Raw genomic sequence first — 23,698 nt, forward strand, 5'->3', positions numbered from 1 at the left:
TTATATTCTATATACCTTTAATTATTTATTTTTTACTTTTCTCTGCTTGTCTGTATTCATGATTGCAACAACTGAATTTCTCCTCTGAAGATTAATAAAGGCTTATCTTAATTTACCTTAATGACGGCTTTTTTGTAAGGGAATATATTTTAAATGTAAAAAAGCACCCCCAAAAAATCAAGTTATCTGTCCTATCGCTATTGTTTTCTGTTACCCCTTGCTTCTACACTTAATTAAGAATTGTAATCATTACACATTTAATGTATTACCACAAGCGAGGCACTTTGAATCCCTTGTGGTGGGACATTTACAATGTGTGAGACACTTTATTTCACTCCCATCCATCTGAAGGAAGGATCCTGAATACTTCATTGTACCACTAAAGTATTACCGCGGTGCCGCCAACTCAACCCATTTCAATTATATACATTTCTTTGCAAGCAACACATTTTATCTCAAATTCAGATTTATTTAGGTCGAATATAAAGTCACTCGACAAATACTAAGGAGAAAAAGAAGTGCCCCATTCAGCCTTATCCAGTACATTAGAACAACTAACATGTCTCTCTAAAGGTGGCTATGTTCATCTGAATGAGCTGAAACAAAGACAAGACTGCAGTTTGACAACATAAAGAGGGGAGTTTTATTGATCAGTTCATTCTTTACATCTGTAACTGTTTCTATAGATATACATTCAATGTTCTTTCTGTGGTCTCAAACCAGTTGAACGGCATCCACACAGTCAGCCAAACCTTCTGTGTACACAAGATTAGTGTTAATTTATCCTTGAAAAAACAACTTGTACATGTACCACAGCTCCTTATGTAGCCCACCACAGTATCACCTGTGGAGTGCACATACAGTACGAGGGAATGGCTTTGGGTAGACAGAGGTGGACAGAGTTATTGGTGTAATGGCCGTGTTTTCTTTGATTTTGTTTTCGTTACAAAAACCACATATTTCTTGCTATACGTATAGTTCATAAATACAGTATATATTATAACCATTCATCTTGTGCTAAAATCAAAGCTGTGCTGCAGTCAGTTAAAAAAAATCTGGACATCGATAACATACTGTGAAATGGACTTGCCTGTATAGATTGTTTACAATATAATGTTTACAGTGATTTTACTGTCTGATGTGCTCAAATACAGCGTTGTATTTGTATGTTTTTTACAGAGACAGAAACAGAGTAAGTGTGTGCAAGTTTACAGTTGCCGAAAGTGTGTGTGTGTGTTTTTGGTGTTGTACTTCTGTATTTGTACTAAAGCCTGGAGAAACCGAGACATTTAAAACAGGAAATAAATGATGAATTATTTTGGACAGAGCCATGTGGTAATGATGTAAACAGCTCTTTTACACACATAATTACTCAGTCATTCATTGGTTATATAGATGGGTGCCATGATTACCAAATCACATGTACGATAAAGAACACAATACCACAGAAATCAACATTGATCTCACTGCCATCAAACTACCTGCAATTTCCTTCTCTGTCCATTAGTATATGTTTCTGTGTCTGCAGGATATTTAAACAATCAAACAAACAAAGTATGAGGCAAACCATTACATTAATAAACATTAATGATCAATTAAAATAATGATCGAAATAGAACAAAACAAATAAAGAGACAAAATATTCTGTGGACGGTCACACAGAATGTTGACTATATTACATCGATGTGCGGACGGTCCGATCATCAGCCGGACAAACGCTTTAGAAGTTCAGTGTCTCTGACATCATCTTCCACCAGTCCATCAGCTCCTCCCGCTCCTCCTCCTTCCTCTCCATCAGAGACTCCAGCTCGAAGTCCACCTGAGACGGAAGAGAGGTGAGAAGCAAAAGATGGAGTTGAGTTAACGGGGTTCTTCTTATTTTAAAGTTTATGTTTTTGTTTCTTTTCAGACTTGGACTCTTACCGGAGGGCTTGAAAGATTAAGGCTGTTCTTATTCTATAGTTGTATTATGTCCAAACCCCCCAATGTATTAGTCTGTCTCTCAATACTTTCCTATGTGTGGCTCTCAGCCCCAAACTATTTCATTCCTAAGACATAAATCTTCAAAAAACCAGGTTACAAATACGTGTGTATTTTTCCTAAAAGCAGTCTCATAAAACAAGGTAACTGAGGTAAATATAAGGTTATAAAATAAAGCTTTGTCTCAAGCAGTCACAAGCTAAAAAACCTTAAGCACCTTTGAATTAAGGCATCAAATTCTACTCGATATCAGATCCCAACTGGACACTTACTTGTTTGCGTCAAATATACATTATCTTGCTAGAGGTCCCTGATTAGAGTGATCAAGTTACAGTTTTACATCCAAATCTTTTCCAAATAATTCCTGAATGTGTTATACTCAATTCTTACTCACATGCTCTAATATTGGAATATTTACAATACATTTGCCAGAGAGTGAACTAAAAGCGTTTTTTGCACACTTTTCACTGGCAGCGTAGACGTGTTGGAGGATTTGATTTAAGGATTGCGTCATGGTCCTCTGCTAGCTACCCTTTTGGAAATATGAAGTGAGCACACGGTGAATGGAGAGGCATATTTCGATTGGTTGATTTGTCTGTGAGTCTTACTCTGGTTGCAGGGCTGAAGGGAATGGCCACCTTCTTGATGACAGTCAGGTATCCTGGGGCAGAGGCCCCCACTTTGTAGTTTCCTGGAGCCAGGAGGCGCCAGTAATCTCCATCTTTGGCTACAAAACACAGATTTCCCCATTAATACATGTACGTCAACAACAAACCCAACACCTAACGAATCCTCTCAATGCAGAGTGTTTTGAGTGCCTGTTACTGTCACTGTAATATAGCAGGCAAATACAAATCAGCTGCTGAAAAAGGGGATGCAGTACCAGCTCTGTCCACCAGTCGGCATCCCAACATCTTACCATTACATTTCTCACATTACAATCTAATGTTGATGGGGTACGATTGGCAGGATTGTGTGAATTTGCATCAGATGCTGATACCTGTGGTGATGTCGTGGTCAATGCCCTCCACAGAGATGCTGGCATTGGAGATGGCGTTGCCCTGGAGGTCACGCACGAAGCCCTTTACACCACGGTGAACCTACAAACACAAACAAAGAGGCATACTCAGGGCTCGGTTCAAGGAGAGAGGGAATGATGCTTTTTGGAAAATACACTGTGACACAATGTCATCTCGGATGCTTTACGTGACCGTAAGAATTCACGGACCCTGGGAAAAAAATGCACAAACTGTGTTGTGTTTGCAAAGGTGGAAGTAGTGTTGTGTTGTCACACAAATCCTTTGGGCTGACTTTGTGGTCAACACTAGTTTTATTTTACTAAAAAGACGTCTTGGCCATAACTCATCAAATTTGCTTTTTCGAATGGTGATTTAGATCTTATAGAAATTCATACGAGACCCAATTCATCAGTCAAACCAGACCTATTTCGGACATGTTCCTTTAGTCCCGGTGGGGCTGCATACCTGCTCGATGTAGTTGACCAGTGAGTTGCGGTTCTGCTCCCAGTAGGTCTTGAGTGTGTCCTCAGCGGGGAACTTGTCACAACTGAGCTCCAGAGTGATCTCGAAACTGTTGCTGCTGAGGTAGTTGAAATCCTGCATTCCTGTAAAAAAAAAAAAACAGGGAGAAAGAGAGCAATACTGATATTAATAAAACAAAGAGAATTAGCAAATGACAGATTTAGACATTTCTTACAAAAATTAGAACCCAGTAATTCATGTTTTGCTGGTTTTCAGAAGACAGGCTTCTTGGGCAATAATGGGATATATTTTATTGAAAAGTCTTTAAAAAGACATGTTAGTAGTTACATATGACTGTTGCTTCAATAACATTTCTAAAAATAAATGGTCAGTCCAATGCATCATTTTAGCACATATACACAGATATATCTGTATTGTCGCAAACGCTGTATGATAAGGAAGATTTTGCAGAACAGAAATGTGAAAGATATGTTCGGAGTAATTTGGAAAGAGTTGCCATTGCTCGACTTGTACACCAGAGAGCACTGACAACTCTACTTTTCAACTGTAAAATATCACCTTAAATGCATATTTCTTTAATAAAACATGGGATCCTTCAAAATGTTCATGGAAATATATTTTTTAAGTCAACTTTATTTTAATTATAAACAACTTATATATTCTGGGAGGCCTTTTCTGCGCTTATTAGATAGAGTGCCGGAGAGAGTTATCAAACAGAGGGTGTTGTGATTGGATGGTCGGGGTCTTAAACCCTTTGGCCACCAGAGCGCCCCACATTGTCCCATATATCATACATACGGTAACTCTCAAATATCAATTACTTTACTTGCAAAACACCAAATCACACACATCAGGGGCTTGCTGGATCTTACCTCCTGGCACGCTGTACCAGGCCCCTCCGTTGGTGATGCCATCTTTGAAGCTGGAGTCATCATCGTTCTTGCGGCAGGGGGGTCGGTTAGGGTCGGACATGACTGGGTTGTACATGGAGTAGGCCCTCGCCAGAGACTTGAACGTCACATCATCTGGACTGGAGCTATACTCATGGGTGGAGCCTTAGAGGAGGAACAAGAGGGAACAGACGAGAGCCCAGTGTTTAGACAGCAGCTGTGACAAAGTGTTAATTAACTGAACACCTGCATCTGCTGCACATTAAACGTGGGAAAACACATTTTGTTCACTTTGAGTAATAGCGCACAGGAAGCCGTAGATGCAAAACATTTCCCATCTGATTTAAATCAGTGTTACGACACTGAAGAAAAACTAATAAAATGTTTGTTGATTCATTTATGGGTGAAATATTTGTCCCGGTAAATGAGTGGAAACATTCTCATAAAGAGCAAGGGAACATTTTATATACAGTTTAACAACCCAAACAGAAAACACATGGGTGTGTTTGAGATTGTGTGCTCATGTACCGGTGCGGGTCTCATCATACGGGTAGTTGGCCACCACGTCTCCTCCATGCAGGTTAGCTGAGAGGACGAAGGGGATATCCATGATCCAGTGGATCACTGCCTTGGTCTCTGGAGCCAGCTGCAAAGGCCAAACCCATAAATTACTTACACTTAGAAATACATAGTGTACCTAAAATAATACCACTTCCAACCAACACACACACACCAGGTTTCTTATAAAGCAGTAGAGGAGAAGTCTGGTGATATTCTATATATTTAGTATTGATCCTACTGACGAGCAACGCCTGTTTATTCCTCTGTGCCATAAAGCTCCATCGCTGCAAAAGAAACCTATTGAAACGCATCACACTGTTGCACTGGGGGACATGTTTCTTCATTATGATGAACATGGACTCTGTATTTTATTTTAAACCTGTAATAAGTGATTGTATTTGGCCACTTGGGGGCAGCAGAAACAGCACATTTCCTCACTTTTAAAGTTGATGTGGTGAACTTGTGAGCAACCAAGTCATCATTCATTTTGGGTTGTGTTGCTGTCCAACTGGCGGACGTAAATCCAATATTCACTCTGTTTTTGATCTGTTTTTTGGTCTCCGGTCTCCACCAACACCTGGCTCTAAAACAGATGAACGCTCCACTCTGTTCACCAGATACTCACTACCTGTGGCTGTCTGCTCTGCTGTGAGCAGGTAGTGTAGAGTGTTTTTTTTAACTAAGTAAAGCTGCCTGCGGTGTCTGAAAACGACTCCAGAAGAGATATTGATAGTGAACCAACACTGTAAAGTTGCAAAACTAACAGCAGAACAATGAGCGATGAGCTATGAGCTCAGCAAAGCGGAGCTACAGATTTAGGTGATTATTCTTGTTCAACTCTACCTGACACCCATTTACACTGTCGGACTGTTTTTACGTTGTCATTTGTTATTGTTAATATAAAAAATATTGATTATATCCACTGAAGGTCAATCTCACATCCACCATCCTGCTGACTCACTAGAGAAGCAAATGCTTTTTATCTGCACAGGAAACTTACTCCTGTTTGAGTAAAGCTTGCTAAAAACTAGTGGCCAGATGTTTTAGTTATTGTTTAAAAAAAGAAGAAATTAGATTACACTTCATATTATATATATTTCAGACCCGTTTACAAAGATTTACATGTTCAGTAGGAACTCGGTTTAGGGCTGAATCACAGACGGGGTAGATAAGTTGGTATTGAGTGGGGCATTGTTGTTTTGGTCTTTGTTGACAACAAGAAATAACACCAGTCTTGTCCTTTAATCCTTAACATTGTCTGTTTGTGTACCTTGGTGTTTTCATCCACTGCCTTCTTCATGTTCTGCAGCAGGTGGTTGTTGGCTCCACCCTCCCGCTCGTTGAGGTAGATGATGCGGTCCAGGTCGGGGAAGTTGCGGTTCAGATCCACCCCCTGTGCGTTACTGCGGCCAACAAACCAGTCCTTGATCTCTCCCGGCTGAGCAGGAAAACAGGGAGATGATGTTCAGACGTACACAAGACAGAAGGGAAGCGAGACTGTGTCTGGAGATTTAATAATTACTATTCTTGCTGTGTATGTGAGATCTAAAATTTGTTGTCTTGAAATTTGAATCTGTCTGGTGGTAAATCCTCGGATCAGGTTTTATGTTTTGCACAGCGTGTCTTCGTCGTCCCGTGTCATCACCTGTGAAGCGGCCTTCTCGAAGCCGTCTGGGTTCATGGAGGGCATGAAGTGGATGCGGGTGTTGTGCACGAGGTCGATGATGGTCTCGTTGCCTTGCTGGTACTGGTTGCACAGGTACTGAGCCAGGTAGATGAGCAGCTCTCGGCCCACAGCCTCGTTGCCGTGCATGTTGGCGATGTACTTAAACTCAGGCTCACCTGCAGGACAGAGACACAGACAAGAGCTTTAATTCACACATGCTGTATGCCACCTTCGTCTGCACAGCGTCATTGCTGCAGGAACATTTTTTACAGCGGAGGACAATGAACGCACCTTTTACCAGCTGAAACCAATCACATTTCACACAACTGGGTCACGTACTCACAAAGAGAAATGTCACAATAACGTCACCACCTTTGTGAGAAGCAGCCAGTAGTCATGGAAACTGACACGTATCTCTTTTGAACCGAGAGAAGGCGACTCACCAAGCATTGTCATTTGTTAGGGAGGTAACCCTGGACACACGCACACCATTAGGCTAAAACACTGGCTCCTTTACTCTCCAGCAGTGGCAAACACACTGACTCATCAGCTAAAAGGCTAAACACAATTGAACTTTGCCGTCCAGAACTCCATTTGGACAATAATGACCAAGAGACGGTGGCTTATTGAGTCACGCTGCCACAATTGTTCTGCCTGAACAGCTGGAGTGACAGGTCTGGGGTCAGATCCGACAACATCACAGAGAGTCTGACTTCAGGACATGATGTCACGAAATGAGGGATTTCGGCAACATGTAAACCTCCTGCTGTTTGTAGCTTGTAATCCCTGAGTTACCCTATGCCTATACAAAAAAGAGCATGAATCAATAATACGTTTTTACGTGTGAAATATAATATTCTTATACAGGCACAGTGGTTTTCATCCATTTACATGTGAAAAGTGTGGGTTTTAGTTTCAAGTAATAGGGCAGACAAGATATAAAACAGGGAAAAGCAGCAAATATTCACATTTGAAAAGAGGGAACCAGAGATGATTTGGCATATCAGAATTGTTGTTAATTAATCAATTTATCAACCTGACAACACTATGCTGATATTTTCTGAATGTTCCTTGTTTAACTGAAGTTTGCCATGTCTGTGTACAGGCTTACATATGACTAGGCTGCTTTCCCTTTGCTTGCTTTTATCACAGGAGCTATTAGTTTTATATTTGAGAGATATTTATATCAGCATCCTCAGTAAAGCTGTGTTTTAATGACCGTCTGTTTAATGTACTAATTAGCTGCTCTTACACGTCTGTGAGTCTCTTCATGCATGCAAACACAAACAAAGAGAGAGTGCTACTAAGGTGTTATATAAAGCCCTTTAACAAAATGACAAAGAGCATGACAAAGTATGAGCTACAGCGTAGTGTGCACACTCTTTTGATTAACTACAAACCAGACATTAGTGGCTTTCTGCAGCTGTACGAGAAAAAAAGGGAACTTCTCTGAGCTCTGAGGAATTAAAAAAAAAGTCTTTTGTTCAGATCAGTTACGAGTTATGAAATGCAACCCAAGAGCGGCAGATGGTGAAGGATGTGTGTGTGTGTGTGTGTGTGTGTGTGTGTGTTTGAAGCCAAATTGCAGCAGGGCTCCGGTTTTTATTGAGGGGCTTTTTTGTGTGTGTTTTTATTGGTTGTTTTTTTTTACCTCTACTCTGATTTGGCCAATTATTAGGGATTCTTTTTCTCCCATTTCAACCTTTTCACATTAAATTCAATTTGTTTGCCTGTAAAAAAGTAATGCTTTCAAGATGCAAGTGAACATGTGTGTCAATATTTTAAAATTTGCATCTTTTTGATCCACTTTAGCATATTTCTTTGAGTGTTTGATGTACGCCAGTGGCTACACACAACGCCCAGCACACATCTGGTAGTCAGGTTATTTTTAAACGCTCGAATCTCGTTCCTCTCAGAGTTGCTACTAATGATTTCAAGACTACAATTAACTCTTTCTGTTCGGACATTGGTGAATGGTTTTTACAGGCTTCGGAGGCCTGACAGAGCTGTCAAATACATGCACTCACACGTCGCACGCACACTTTGAAGTTGGACTCTGTCAAAATGAGTTACTATGATTCAAGCTATTACACAGATGCTCAGTATCTGGAGACCTTTCCTTTCTCTAACACATGTAGGAATTGATGAGTTTAGGATGCAGGGCAGGCGGGAGGGGGGGTTAAAGATAATTCAATGCATACATTATTATGTATTAATATCATGAATCATGATTTTTTTTCTGTATACACACACATTTTTGACCGGCCAGCATGATGCGACACTGCGTATAGGTGGAACAAATCAAAATGTCGTTTATCCTCTGGGGCCGAATGTGTCTTCTCCCTTTTTTTTCTGATTCCAGTCCTCTCTGTACCTCGCTGGGCTTTTATTGTCTTGTGCAAACACATAAAGTAAAAAGAAAGTGCACATGTATATTGAACATCCGATAGCTTCACATATGGGCACATGTGGTTTTTGGACATGTGATAAGAATTTCCCGGTTGTACGTGTTCGTACATGTAAAGCATAGAAGGTGGACAGTGTGCACATCCAACACAAATGACCCAAAGAGGGGCAGTTTAAACATTAATTATTGCAAGCTTCCAAAAATGTAAGCAAATACAGCAGTTAGACCTTCAAGGATCTTCTTATGGCAACTACAGGGATGTGAGCAAAAGTCTCCAAATCATAGCTGGAGCTGTCATTTTTATCGCAACTAATAATGAATTGCTTCATTGTTTAGTCCCAGAGATGACGTCTTGCGTTGTCAAAACAAAGCAGTTGCTACTTAATATTTGTCAATCGACTAATGAACCGCTTCATTGTTTCCACTCTAGTAGCCAACAGACGGCCTTTTGTTAAGATGTATGTTTGCTTGAAGAAGAACTTCAAGGTGGATAGTGGACACATTTCCCGTGTGAAAACGTATGAGCGAGATGATCTTAAACATCCCTAAAGTGGTGAAGACCTTCTGAATGTTTAAAAGTCTGACGTGGCTCAGCTCCTCACCTAAACTGCAGGTTATTTGGGCTCCACACAGGTCGATACATAACACATCTGAGGCTGAAACCCACGGCATCATAGTACGCTTTGTCAGGATCTGTCAGACGAGTCTGGCAGGTGATCAATACGGTCTCCTAGGTGACCACGTAATAATGACGTCATTAGGGAAGCACCGCATTAGAGGGCTCTCAGTCGTCGTGGCAACCCTGACACGGGCAGGTGCTTAGGGAGACAAATCGTCTGGGAGGTTGAGTAAACACACTCACTCGTGTACACACACACTCACACTCACATATATATACAAGCAGTTCGTTAGCTCTGAATGACGGCCAGCTCTGACATTACACAGACATACAGAGAGGAGGGAGCGCACCACACATGTAACGACACCACACATGTAACGACACCACACATGTAACGACACCACACATGTAACGACACCACACATGTAACGACACCACACATGTAGACACCACACATGTAACGACACCAGACATGTAACGACACCACACGTGTAACGACACCACACATGTAACGACACCAGACATGTAACGACACCACACGTGTAACGACACCACACATGTAACGACACCAGACATGTAACGACACCACACTTGTAACGACACCACACGTGTAACGACACTAGACATGTAAAGACACCAGACATGTAACGATACCAGACATGTAACGACACCAGACATGTAACAACACCACACATGTAAAATAAAAGAAATAGATTGTATAATAATTGCTACATGTATGGAGAGCCAAAGTCCCTGACCTCCTCCTTGCTGCTGCTGTAACTCAACCAGATTCCTCTCTGTATTATAGTTTATTTTCAACAAACAAAATACAGGCGCCAACTATTATTATTCATTCAATGTTCATTATCAATCCCTCTGCAGGTTACTTATTTCAATAAATGTATTAATTGTTTGGTGTAGATCAGTTTATAGCCTTTAAATGTCAGTCCAAAACGCAAAGGTTGGCAACAATTGATGGATTTTCAAAATAGTTGTATTAATACAGTAATTGTTCAGCTCTAATATCTATAACTGTGACAGCCATATTCTACATTAATGTGTATCTATGGGGTGTAAAGACAGTGGTGAAATTTGAACACCTCTTCCTTTTAGCCAACAGATAAAACGTGAATCTTTTTGTTAGCCTTCAACGACAACATATCCGCTGAGTGGTGGCTGAAGTTGCTGATTGCTCACAAATTAGCTTCTGTTATGTGTGTGGTAAAATGACAAAGTGTTCGAAGAAGCTTAGAAAATGGAAAACCCCATCGACATGTTCCATCTTTCTGAGAAAGATAAATATAAGAAACCGAGGATTGTCTACTGCTTGTATGGCCAATTCACACGAAGTGACGGCACGTAGCATGTGGGATTGGAACATATGGAGCATGCAAAACCACACAAAAATAAATTGCAAGACAGCAAATGGTGATGAAAAACGAGAGAATAAAAGGAAAGGGGGAAAAATGAAAATATGCGCAGTAAAGCAGAAAGGAGGCTTTGGTGGCAGAAGAAGAAGCAAAGTGACAGGAAGAAGAAGAAGAAGAAGAAAAATAAAAAAGAAGAAGTAGACGAAGACAAAGAAGAAGAAGAAGGAGAGGTAGTCGGGGCACAGTGAAGGCAGCAAGGAGGAGGATGCATGTCGGTGTCTGATGTATAATAAATGACCTCTAGCTGCGCCTTGGCCTTTCTCTCATCTTCTTTCCGTTTCTGCCTCTCCCGTATTCCCTCTACAGCCCTCTTCTTCTCCCTTGTCATCCTCACCATTCCTGTTTTCTCAATCATCATTTCTTTTTTTTTTTATCTCTGCTTTTCATCAACTCGTCCTTCCTTTCAGCTGTTTTTGTTATCATTGCTTGAGGAGGTTCCTCACAGCAATGTACTGGGTTTACATTCTATTCTCCTCCACTGAAATGTGCACTATTAAATCCATGTGTGCCTGCGTTTCACTTCATATTCAATATGTCACTTGATATGACAATATCCTGCAGTGACGGAGCGTCTGTGTGCGTGCTCTGTGCTGGGGATTACATACTTCCCCTGTCGTCTGATAAAACAGTCCACAGGAGATGGTCTACAGCATATTGGGTGAAGCAGTTTTTTTTTTCACCTTCAGATGAAGCCAAACCCATTTCAAGATAGGGTTTCTCCTCGTACTAGAAGCCTTCTAAATAGTTCCAGACATGAGAAAGAAAAAGAGTTTAGCCAGAGCCCCTTTCACTGGAGAGAACCCCCTCTTTTCAGCTCTTGTGCACTCCAATATGACCCAGCTGCAAGATGTAAACACCTTCTAAAGAGAAAACATGTGGCCCATCTTCAGTATTGACGGAGGTATTTAGATCCTTTACTTTGCTACTAAAGTAAATATCACAACATAAAACTAGTCCATTAAACAGAAATGTTTACTAAAGTCAACGTACATTATTTCTTTAATATATATATATATTGTTGATATACGTAATGTAATCGGCAGAAATTACAATTTTATATATATTTTTGTAAAGTAAGTAGTAGACCTAACTGTCTCCGATGGATGTTTTGTAGTGAGTACAAAATTACAAGATAATTTGACATTGTGATGCCATGGGGATCAAGTAGACTTTCTCCCATAGACGACGTTGAGAAAGAGACGTTTGTAACTCAGTGGCTAATTATTTTTTTTAGGTAAAAAAACTTCCCATTACGAACACTTGAAAAGCCCTTGTTTAAATCATTAGCTCCTAAAAGTTGGAAAATAATAGCCAAATTCAGAGTTGTTTTCCATCCTCTGTTTATGCAAATGAGCCTGAGAACGAGCCTGGACCGAGGGCTGGGAGGCGGGGTTCAAGGAAACACTTGTGTTATATGAGCCCCATCATTTTGCTTCATGAACCACTGAGCAATGTTCACAGGAATAAACGGGGCGCTGCCTCCAACGCTGTATCCAGTTCTCTTTAGACATCCATGGTCTGTACGTTAAACATGAAGCTAGCAGCCGGTTAGCTTAGCTTAGCACAAAGACAGGAAACACACTAAACAGCACCTCTAAAGCTCACCGATTTCATCCACACATACATAGATTTCATGATATAGATAAGTCCTAATAGATGGCACGTTGAGTCATTTTCAACCCATGAAATGACGATCTTTATACATTTTGTAAGAAGCATCAATACTAACACCAGCATTGATGTGTTTTAGCACAGTGCAGTCAAAACAATTACATAAGAGATGTGAAGTGCCTGAATTGTTGTGAATGCCTAACCGTGTACCGAACTCCTTCTGATAAGTAAAGACGGTTTTACCTACATATCTTGTTGTTGGGTTGTACATTTGAGTCATGTTTTTCCTGTGCTTCCACCAGCCGCATCACGTATGGGTCCATGGCTAGCAGCTAGCTAGCTTACTTTAGGCCTTAATATAATTTAAACGTGCGTTATTGACAGTTGACATGAAAGGGGGAAAAGCTATTGAGACCAAAACCTTTTTTTTTGTACCAGTTGGGCATTTTAACATGGAGGTCTGTGTGGATTGACTAATCTTTTGGAGCCAACCTACAAATGGTCATTCGAACAACTACATTTTTTGGGCCCTTTCTCAGCACCTTGGTTTAAGTGTTCAGTACCACTTTAAGAACAGCGGGCCTTCTTGAGTACCTTGCCTTACTTCCCACCATTACCCATGTTCCTGCACTGCATGCATCTGTATATTAATATGTAACCAGTGTTCCTACACTCTCGGCTATAGATACTCCCTGTGCCGCAGTGTGTGACAGATGGCTGCTTGCTGACAGATGCGCGAGCTCAGGACCGTCGTCCTCCGGAGCCGGCCCGGCCAGCCAGCCAACCAACCACGAGCCTCCAGTCAGCTCAGTGCACTAAGCCGATCGGTTGCCCCGGCAACGGCTATTTCGGCTCCACCTTGCACATTGCGGGGTCAGATAAAATATTGGTAGGGCACCTTAAAGGGGAAGCTTTGAAATGTTTCCGGTCTTTGCAGATTTCTCACACACACACACACACACACACACACACACACATTTATCTTTTCTACCAGCGACTCTGAAACCGTCATGTTTTTCTTGCTTCACCCTCCTCTGGCCTGTCAGTCTCTGGAGCTCTTCTCTGTTTCATCCCCCTCCTTCTTGCTCTGGATGTTTTGCTCAACAGAGGTGGAAGGAGAGGAGAGGAGGAGGAGGAGGAGGAGGAGGAGGAGGAGGAGGAGGAGGAGGAGGAGGAGGAGGAGGAGGAGCTGCCTCTGTTGGTGAAGCAGCAGCTTGGAAACTCATCTGGTAGTAATAAGGTCTCCACAACGCTACTGTGACTCATGCTCGCACACACCCAGCGGACTATTACGGGATTATTTAGTACGCACACACGGCCATTAGACTCTGTGACCATGCAAGCAGCTAAACACACACAACCTGTGGTGCGCCGTTAAGACCACACAATTACACCCAGAGAAGAAAATACACCTTTACACACACATGCTATATGAGACATATAGTTGAAACAACATAAACTAGACTGTGAAGTATATATACTTTAATTACAAGCAATGCTGTTTTTTTTATCTTTTGAGGGCTCTGTTTCAGGATTACTAAATGAATCACTTCCTGTTGCATGTAACAGTTAAATCTCCTGTTTAAGGAGTTGGACAGGAACCACTGACCCGTTCCCAAACGTTCATTAAAGTTAAATGTACGACAGGCTAAGCCACTCATGTTGCACTATTGCTCTTGGTTCCAACACGGTGTCCTCGTTTTTCTGGGTGGTGCAATGAATATTTAGTTTGTTTTTGATTAAGGGGTTGAAAATGGCCAATTTGTTTTGGTTTATTAGATTGGAATATATTTATAAAATGCAATGTGTGGGATTGAGCGATAAAGTCCTGGCCCTATTGCCATCATCGACCCTGGTGTTTTCATGGTCTAATAACTTTTAACAAGTCTCCAACCAATTATAGACTTTAAGAAACTATAATCTAAAAAGCTAGAACATAATTACAGTGTGATTTAATTCCAGCCTGACATAAAACACACGTGAAGTGAAAGGAACATCCAGAGAATTTGGCTCTCAGTGTTTGTCTCCATCACACAAAGAGCTTGAGATAATTCAGGCCCGTCCCTCCATTTCCAGACAGCTTTTGAATCGCAGGTACAACCGGCTTCCTTTCAACATTAAAACCAGTCGTTCACTCTGGGTTTTTTGTTCAGACATGTTTCCTACCCCTGCTATAACCGTCGTATGCATTTCAAGAAATTGACCTTTGAAGTGATTATGCATGGAAAGACACTATAATATACATATATTATGTGTATTTTTCCTCTATTTGGGTGTGACTGTGGAAAAATTAGAAGGTGCATTGCATCTAAAACAGCGTGTGGTGGTTCGCTGTTCCTGTGGCTGGTGTGTAAACTGCCCTTCAAACCAAGAAGTCTCACAATTGCTTACATCTTCTATTCTACTATTTCATCCAGTCCTGCCAGTATGAAGGAGTGTGATGGAGATGATGGAAAGTCCTGACATAACCCAGGTATACTGAGGAACATGATGTCTCCTGACTTCATTTAATATTCAGTCAAAGACTTCCTCCTCTGAATGCTGTGCATGACTATTTTCTCTCATATGTTGCAGCCAACACTGCTGATACATCCGCTATTGATTGGTCATTCAAAACACATCTCAGTGATCCGCGGCACCATCCACCGCGTGCAGGATGTTTTTTTTTTGTTTTCCTTCTCAGCATCACGACTCGGGATAAGTGCGAACAGATCTTTATCACCCAGCAAAATGGCGGCTTTGCGTGGCTGATCCCACAATCTATCATCTAGATTCCACTGAAGTGATGCAGCAGCCCCCCCCCCCCCCCCCCCCCCCCCCCCATGAGCCCACCGTGTCACGCAGGCGACACACCTGCGCTCCTCCACTGTCCTCCGATCAAGCCACACCGGTCGTTTCTGAACAACCCTTACATGCAAAACAAGCGCACCAGCAGGCTGTTTTGCGCAATAGTGCGTGATGTGTCTGTGTTATCACAGCGTGAGGCGATGGGTTCCTAAAATGAAGGAAAGGGGGGGAGGAGGGGGGTGCACATTCACCGCATTATGAAGCAGATTTTTTTTTTTGGGTTGTATGCGTAAAACTGACCAGGCTCGTGCGTCCCGGGGTTGTCGGTCATCTCCAGCACCAGCAGCTCGCGGCCCTCGAAGCTCTCCCCGATGGTGTAGATGCGGCTGATGGTCGGACACTGCAGCCACACCGACACCAGCGCCTTTCTCAGCTCCTCATAGCGGTGGTACTCGAAGGAGATCTCACCCTCGGTACCGGCCGCGCTGACCAGGGCGACCACCGCGGCCCCGAATAAAACTACCGACGTGAAGTGTTTCATTTCGACGTGTCCTCTTCTCCCTAAGCCCTGTGTGTATGTCCTGCCTGCGGCTTGGTACCAAGCCTTATCTCTGTGCTGCAGCCTCGCTTTAGGCTATAAATATCTCTCACCCTGCTGCTGCTGCTGCTGCCTCTCTCTCCCTCTCTCCGTCTGTGATGCGCTGCTCTACCTGAGCGCAGACTCCCTCCAGAGTCAAGCCCGATAAAACACTGAAACATCCGGTCTCAATTTTCAAAATAATGACTTTTTTTGTAGTTTTAAGACAGTTTCAAAGACAACTAATTGAAGATAAGATCAGATAGATCTTTATTTATCCCAAGAGAAATTGTTGAAAAGTATTAAAGAGTGTATGAACAGCCTATACCCTGTATAAGTGTTCAATATAAATAAATAAATAATAAAACATTATGAAATAAATAGACAACATATATGACCCTTATGTGAAATAACCCAGTTAAATTGTTAAAACTAATATTATTATTATGTTATTTCTTCCTGCTTCTGTCACAATAACATTTAATTCCAGCAACAGTGAAACACACACTCTGCTCTGTTCATCATGAATGACTGACTGAGGGGAAAATGTATATCGTGAAAAAATGCAGCAAACTTTTCAAAACATTTTAAAATAAAAATGGTTGAATTGCAATAAGTTCTGTTATTGGAAAAAAGGAAGAAATAACAATTTAACAATTACTTTTAAACAAAGAATAGTCCTATTCCCTATTCCATGATCACATTGCACACGTGTATTTATTTCATTAGAGTTTTAGTTACTTATTTAATATTCAACATTAACTGTTTCCGTGAGGCTATTTCGCATATCTATAGCTTATATTTGGATTGCTTTTTAGTTTGTTATCACAGTTATATATCCTACAAAAGTGTTAATAATCATCAGATTAAACTATAACGCAAGTCATTTTCAGTTCAAACCCTCTTGTAACCTCAAACAGTATTTTGTGTATTTCTATTAAAGAGCACCAAAGTAAAAACACCTTGAGAAAAATGAATCCCAAAATCAATTCTGCTGGTGGAAAACCAATCATACAACATTGTGCCTAATATATAACAAAGTAATTTGACTGATTTATTAAAAAATGTGTTTCAGAGTGTGTGGGACCATGTTGTCCATTAACTTACTCTTATGACTATTAACTTAGGTTTGGTCCTCAGTGTATAAAAGTGCCTCACTTCCTGTTTGGTAGCTGCTGCTGCTAGCTGACTTGACGCAGCAGTAGGGGTGTGTCCACAGTGCAGCAGAGAGGAGATGAAGGGAACCTACAGTATCACCCACCTCCTCCATCAACCCACACTTCGTCTACAAAAGAGTCTGCAGAGAAGATGCAGATCTGTGATGTTAATTTCAGAAATGTCTGAGCCTAAACAGTCACTGAGTCCTGTGTAGAAATGTGTCAATAGTTAGCAATATCTTTCCAATATGAAAAAAATAGTAATACAAATAACTAAGAGATATCATCATGAAACTACCCTAGTTCATTACTTACACTAAGGCAATTGTTTTTTTAATTACTTCAATATAGGCAATATCTTATCAAATATGTGCTGATCTGCATACATTTCCAGTACGGAAATCTGATAAAGACAGGTCAAAAATGATTGTTTCATGTTGTTGACAAATAAGAGTCAAAGGTTTTAACAGAGAGAATTTGGGATATCTTTTTGTATCACAACATAAATCAAAAAATCAAAAACAAAATCAATGTCTTCAGGAATGTTCTATAAATCAGATTATGGATGATTTATGAACAAACACCTCTGTTAAACCTTCTGAATATAAATAGGAATGAAACTGGAAAGTTTGGTGTGTGTTGTTACTGAGGTGGATATTTCTGGCTCAAAGACGGAGAAGAAACACATTTTTAAAAGATGTAAAACTCCAAACATTTTGCAAGACACTATAGGTGAATAGGGTAAAAACATAGGCTACTAATAGATATCACCATGAAACTTCCCCAGTAGATTATTCAAATTAAGACAATTATTTTTTCTTGCATTACAAGTTTTCTGAAATGTAATGTAGCAAAATCTCCAAATTGACCAGTGCATGAAATTCTTTGTTGTTGGGGTGTCTCCCACTGATAAACGTGGCACGTTTATCGTGATCTGAAGAGCACGAAGTGTCTTCTTTGTATCAAATTCAAACACAACCAAACTCTTGTTCAAAGTAGTTAATATATTTATGATAAAAACAGAAAACCAAAACATATTCAAGGATTGTAAAAATCAAGACAGCATTTATTTATTTGTACAGTTTTAAACAAAACAGGCTTGAACAACCTGAAAGTGCCCCATAAGTCAACCCCTTTTCATCAAAATGTTTACATGGATTTGCATCAAACGTGCCAGACTTGAGCCCTGACAGTTCCGACTGAACTGCAGCTATAACACCACGTTACTCTCTGACTCAGTTTAACTCAAGAGGAAGCGCCAAAGTGCTCAGACATTCAGAGGTATACGGTGCATTTCACAAGAAAGTCATGTGGTACAAACTTCTTTTTTTTTCATCCAATGACCAAGCAAAGTGACAAATCAAAATGAGGATGTTGACGGTTTTTATTCAGCCAGCAGCTGTTGACAGAAGCAGACAAAAACTATTAAGGCACAGAAGACACACTGAAGTCAACACGCAGTCTGATTCAGAATCAGTACACCTTTAGTGTGTGTGTGTGTGTGTGTGTGTGTGTGTGTGTGTGTGTGTGTGTGTGTGTGTGTGTGTGTGTGTGTGTGTGTGTGTAGGTGTGTGTGTGTATGTGTGTGTCTGTCCAATTCGTTGCCTCTAACCTGCTCCTGACAAAACAGGCCAGTGTAAGAACAGAGGCACAGAGGGGGTTTACTGCTCCTTCTTGTCTCCCTGTTTCTGCATGTACTTGTTGTACTGGTTGTCCGTATTCAGCAGCTTGTCCCACCAGGTGAAGGTGGAGGAGTAGTTCCCGACGAAGTTCATGTGGTGGAAGTCGTGGAAACGTGTGCCGCCGTAGAACGGGATGAGGTGGAGCGGGTTCAGAGGGATGTCGTAACCACTGAAGACACACAAAAAAAGAAAGTCTGTCATTCAAAGAAAACCACCAGTGTTCGTTCTGTCTCGGATATTAAGAGTCAACATTTTTGATTAAAATCATCCTTCCAACATGCTTTTCAGATGAGGCACTCGAAATGATCAAAATATTGTGTTTTTCTAGTGGTGGTGCTGAAGATCTTCTTTTGGTTCAGTCATAGTGTTGCTGCCTTGTTGTTGGTTGGATATCCTTCAATATTTTCTTCTTCTAAATCCTTTTACTTTACCTCTCTCTAATTTTCTTGTTGTTGCGTTATGTATGTTCTATACTTAATCTGTGATTAAATGATTATGATATTATATTCTAATGATGGAAATTGCTAACAAAGAATGTGATCATTTAGAATCAGCAGGTTATTTAGCATAAAATAATAATAAATAAAATATTTAGTTTTTTTTCTAAAAGCAGGTTGCAAAGAAATTTAAGAAAATATATCAAATCAGGAAAATGCATAGACCAGTGTGAAAATATAAATCAAATTGAATTAGATATTTTAAATTGAATTTATTTGCAATAAATTCAATTTGTGACTTGATTTAAAATCAAATTATAGCAAATAAATGTTCAGCTAAAAAAGTAATAAAAGCACAGAGAGACATGACCAAAAAAAAACAAAATGGGAAAAGGCTAAATAAAAAGTATAAAACAATGAGTTTTAAAAGACATTGTGAATTTGTGTTGTTGTTTATGCGACCACAGACTGTGAGCCTTCGGTCTGGTGTCTTCTGAGACATTTCTGCATGTGCATACAAGTCTTCAGTACAAATGTAGGCATAGCATACATTTAGCTCAAGAATAATAGCAACATATAAATGTGAATTGGAGTTCTGTGTGACCTGATAATAAGATAGTAACATCTGGTGCCCTCTGTGGCCATCTAGTGGTCGACGTCATTATTACTGACAGAGTTTATCGACGATAATCAGTGACGCAACTGCTGCCGTTTCTCCAATACACTCAAATAAATATGCCTTAATAAACATTCTAACAAAGCTCTCCTGCAGAGAGAGCAGGAGAAGACAAAATTAAGCAGAAAATGCATCCAACCTGTGGACATCGATGGTCTCCAGCAGGCGGAAGGACACCCAGGCCCACAGGAAGAAGACGTGGTTACAGAACAGCATGATGCCGATGAAGAAACCAGCTCCCAGGATGAGAGTCTCAGCAGGATGAGCGTATTCTGCCTGCATGCCGAATGGAGCCTGAAGGACAGCGGAGACACTGTGATGAGGACGTTTGTGTTTGCGTGGCACTTTTCCACGTGTGAGAGCTACGGCATCAGTAATAAGTAACTCTTCCGTCAAGAGTTTTGTGTTTGTGTTTATTCATCTTATCACTTGTGTATGTTTTACTCACGGTGAACTCATGGTGGACTTTGTGGATGTATTTGTAGATCTTGCGGTGATGCAGCAGGCGATGGAGGAAGTAGTGCCAAGTGTCTTCAACAACGGCACAGCCGAAGCACTGAGCAAGGACGTACGGCCTGGAGGAGGAGACGAGAGGAGACAGGACAAGCTCACCGAGTTATCTCAAATAACAGATTTGACTGATGGATTCCACTGAAGGTCCTCAGACGAGTGGCAGCAAATGTAACAAAAAGCCATTTCTAGAAAAAAATCTTTATCGTCCCACAAAGTATTCTGCATGGGCAAGACAAATAAAAAAGTTAAATTGTCTACTTTTTTTTTGGTGATTGCTACAAAAATAAATACATTATTATTATATTATTAATTTTTAAAATGATGTTGTTAAAATCAATAATTACAAGCAAATTACCATTGATTTATATTATATTTTATAATCTGTAGAGTGGGAGGGTGGATCTCTATCAATGTGTAAGACTATTTGTCCAAAGGTAGGAAGTGATGCATCATCAAATAAAGAAAAATAGAAAAAAATAATACTAAATATGCATTTGAAAATAAAGAATTAAATTAAAATAAAGAATTAAAAAATAATTATTAGAAATAATAAGAAAAAAAAGATTGGACATTTTAATATATGTGTAATAAAAGCATTTGAATTTGCAGAAACCCTACAGTGTGCCTTGGATTATTATTTAGAAAGAGACTTTTGTGATAAGCCTTTCACAAGATTGAAAGTCTATGAAGCGTCCACACCCTGTTGTTGACATTTGCAAGTGGGCTTGTGGAGCAGTTGTTCAAGTATCTAGGGTGGTTTGAATATGACGCATTCAGGTGTGATTAATTGTACTTCAACTGACCAGCGTGGAATGGAGTCCCAGTCATAAGGGATGTTGAAGAATTCAGTGAAGTAGTAAGTCCCACAGATCAACGGCAGCTGGATACAGAAATGGTTGAACAGCAGCATCTTGAAACAAGTCCACTGTTTCTCCCAGGTCTCTGGCTTGTCCTGCACACACACACACACACACACACACACACACACACAGGAGGTCTGTTAACAGGAATGTCATCTAAGATACTGAAAAAAAAAAAATCTTAACAACCAAACCAACCTGTTGGATCTTGTATTTCTGCATGAAGGGCATGAACTGGAAGAGGAAACCAGGAAGGCAGAACAGGAAGTAGATGACCTCGTGGACGATGAGCGACCCCCAGGTGGCAATCTGGAACTTGGTGTAGTTGTCCATCATGTAGCCCCATGCGTGTTTCATGGAGGGCTGGAAGGGGTTTTCTGGCAAAGCTGCATCCAAGTACTCCGCCGCCAGGTAAGCAGAGCTCAAGATGTCTGCCGTGCCGTTCACCTCCATGATGGACAACAGGGTGAGTGCAGGTGTGGAGAAAAAGACTGAAAGACAGGAACACTACGTTACATGTACAACTCTCAGACGGGGCGTATAGAATTATAATAAATACAGCAGAGGAACCATAAAAGAAAAACAAGAAATAATGAAAAATGTCAAAGGAACATAACTGCCATAATATGACTGAATTGAAAAGCATTATTATAAAACAATGAACTTTTACACTCCAATCCAACTCACTTTGATGCACAATTTACAATGTTTGCTAATTATAAATTCACAGAGCTTTATTTTGCTGCAAATATTTTAGTTGTTACCACATTAAAACATAATTTCGATTCATTATATAGATAATAATACTTCTAAAACACACTCTATAAATATAGATAGAGTGAAAATATAACCAAACACTACCGAACTTATAGAAATCCATCGATACCGTTTATTTTAATATAATTTCAAATGTGTACCAATCAGAATTACACCAAAAATTCAGACGCGTTGGTATGCTATACATAAGTAGGCCATGTAATATTTCCTTCCACATCTCGACTCCTCTGGTCCTTATACAGTTGTAAAAATTACAATAATCATCAGCAAACTGCATTTAGTTTACTAGCTAGTTGGATATTTTAATCTATAACTATGCATCGGATTTTATGAAAAGACAATAGGTTATGTACGTACAATGTGAATGCAAATTAATTAACAATAGTTATATAAATGTATCAATTAAAAAGTAAAAATGTAGAAGTAGAAGTAAAAGTGATATGACATGTAAATACTCCAGGAATGAGTACAAGAACCATAAAATGATATGAGTAAATGTAATCCTCCACCACTGCAGAAAATAAAGGTATTACTCCATTGAAATACACACAATAACAACTATAAAAAATGCTATTTGATTGTATTGCTTTATAATGGTGATACACTATGCCATAACAATATTGCCTAAGATCAGGTGCATTAGGCAACAATAAATACTATATGAATCAACAAATTCTACACAGAAGCATTCAGTCAGCAGAACTGCTGTGTTTCAGATTACAAAACAGGCCGACATGTTGTTCTTTAGATGTCACAACATCTGCCTCAATTCTTCACTCAAATACAGAAACAACAGATGTACTTTAGCAATCGCTGCTAATAAACATGCAAAAATATCTCATTTTCAGCGAACAACGACGGTTCTCTCACCTTTCAGCCGAAACGTCCCGTCTACCTGCACAGAAGCGGCTGACCGGGTGAAGTACAGTCACATCGAACAATCTGATTGGCCGAGAGGAGAGGCGACTGACGTCGAGCGGGCAAGCGGCTTCGCTGATTGGTCCGCGGGATGGAGCGATGATAGTGAGACTGACTGTTTCTAGAGCGACAGCCAATCAGAGGCGAGCTCGGCTTTTCATAACCTCTGCCGTGTTGAACAAAGTGTTCGACGGAAGAGGTGGAATGGTCCGGAGAACTTTGAGTCATACATGAATGTCTTCCGTTTCAGATTTACATTGATAGAGTTTATGACTCCAATTTGGTCATGTGGTGGAGACTTTTAGACAAATACACTGTGGTAAAAAGTTTAAGAAATATCATTATATTCAATCAAAGCACCACTGAAGTATTTCTTAATCACACAACGTGCAACGTTGTTGTATTACAGTTCTTGTCATATTCAACATTTAATTATGACGGCTGAGTATCAATTTATATTTTTTAGGACTGAGACTGATATCACACCTGAATACTGTTTCACTCTACAAAACCCTCCTGGGTGGAACAAGTATGCAAATCCTTAATTAAAAGTTCAGTACAGTACTGTAGAAGTACCACACTGAATAAAACTGAATTACAAAAATAAAAAATCCTACATTAAAAATATTGCTTATGTAAAAGTATGGA

The 23,698-nt window shown here is 40.2% G+C and overlaps 2 protein-coding genes across 2 annotated transcripts; both read right to left on the reverse strand.

The window, feature by feature from the left end:
* Positions 1-633: 633 nt before the first annotated feature.
* On the reverse strand, positions 634-16,129 carry cpe (carboxypeptidase E). Its single transcript, XM_079160381.1, has 9 exons — positions 15,754-16,129; positions 6,579-6,775; positions 6,204-6,371; positions 4,901-5,018; positions 4,355-4,537; positions 3,465-3,604; positions 2,981-3,080; positions 2,589-2,707; positions 634-1,819 (listed from the first exon to the last, which is right to left on the reverse strand). Exons 1-9 carry the CDS (start codon positions 15,992-15,994, stop codon positions 1,721-1,723), a joined length of 1,365 nt encoding a protein of 454 aa, XP_079016507.1. The 5' UTR covers positions 15,995-16,129; the 3' UTR covers positions 634-1,720.
* Positions 16,130-18,182: 2,053 nt separating this feature from the next.
* msmo1 (methylsterol monooxygenase 1) lies at positions 18,183-23,036 on the reverse strand. Its single transcript, XM_079160233.1, has 6 exons — positions 23,003-23,036; positions 21,554-21,846; positions 21,299-21,447; positions 20,431-20,557; positions 20,122-20,276; positions 18,183-19,038 (listed from the first exon to the last, which is right to left on the reverse strand). Exons 2-6 carry the CDS (start codon positions 21,806-21,808, stop codon positions 18,849-18,851), a joined length of 876 nt encoding a protein of 291 aa, XP_079016359.1. The 5' UTR covers positions 21,809-21,846; positions 23,003-23,036; the 3' UTR covers positions 18,183-18,848.
* Between the last annotated feature and the right edge of the window lie 662 nt (positions 23,037-23,698).

This window comes from Pholis gunnellus (genome assembly GCF_910591455.1).
Source record: "Pholis gunnellus genome assembly, chromosome: 5".
Classification (NCBI taxonomy): Eukaryota; Metazoa; Chordata; class Actinopteri; order Perciformes; family Pholidae; genus Pholis; species Pholis gunnellus.

Coding starts and splice junctions, on each gene's coding strand:
- cpe (XM_079160381.1), bottom strand. CDS start 15,994: ATGAAACACTTCACGTCGGTAGTTTTATTCGGGGCCGCGGTGGTCGCC. Junction 6,372..6,578: donor TCGAGAAGGCCGCTTCACAG/GTGATGACACGG, acceptor TTTCCTGCTCAG/CCGGGAGAGATCAAGGACTG. Junction 3,081..3,464: donor TGGTCAACTACATCGAGCAG/GTATGCAGCCCC, acceptor TTGTGTTTGTAG/GTTCACCGTGGTGTAAAGGG.
- msmo1 (XM_079160233.1), bottom strand. CDS start 21,808: ATGGAGGTGAACGGCACGGCAGACATCTTGAGCTCTGCTTACCTGGCG. Junction 21,448..21,553: donor AGAAATACAAGATCCAACAG/GTTGGTTTGGTT, acceptor GTGTGTGTGCAG/GACAAGCCAGAGACCTGGGA. Junction 20,558..21,298: donor TGGGACTCCATTCCACGCTG/GTCAGTTGAAGT, acceptor CTCCTCCTCCAG/GCCGTACGTCCTTGCTCAGT.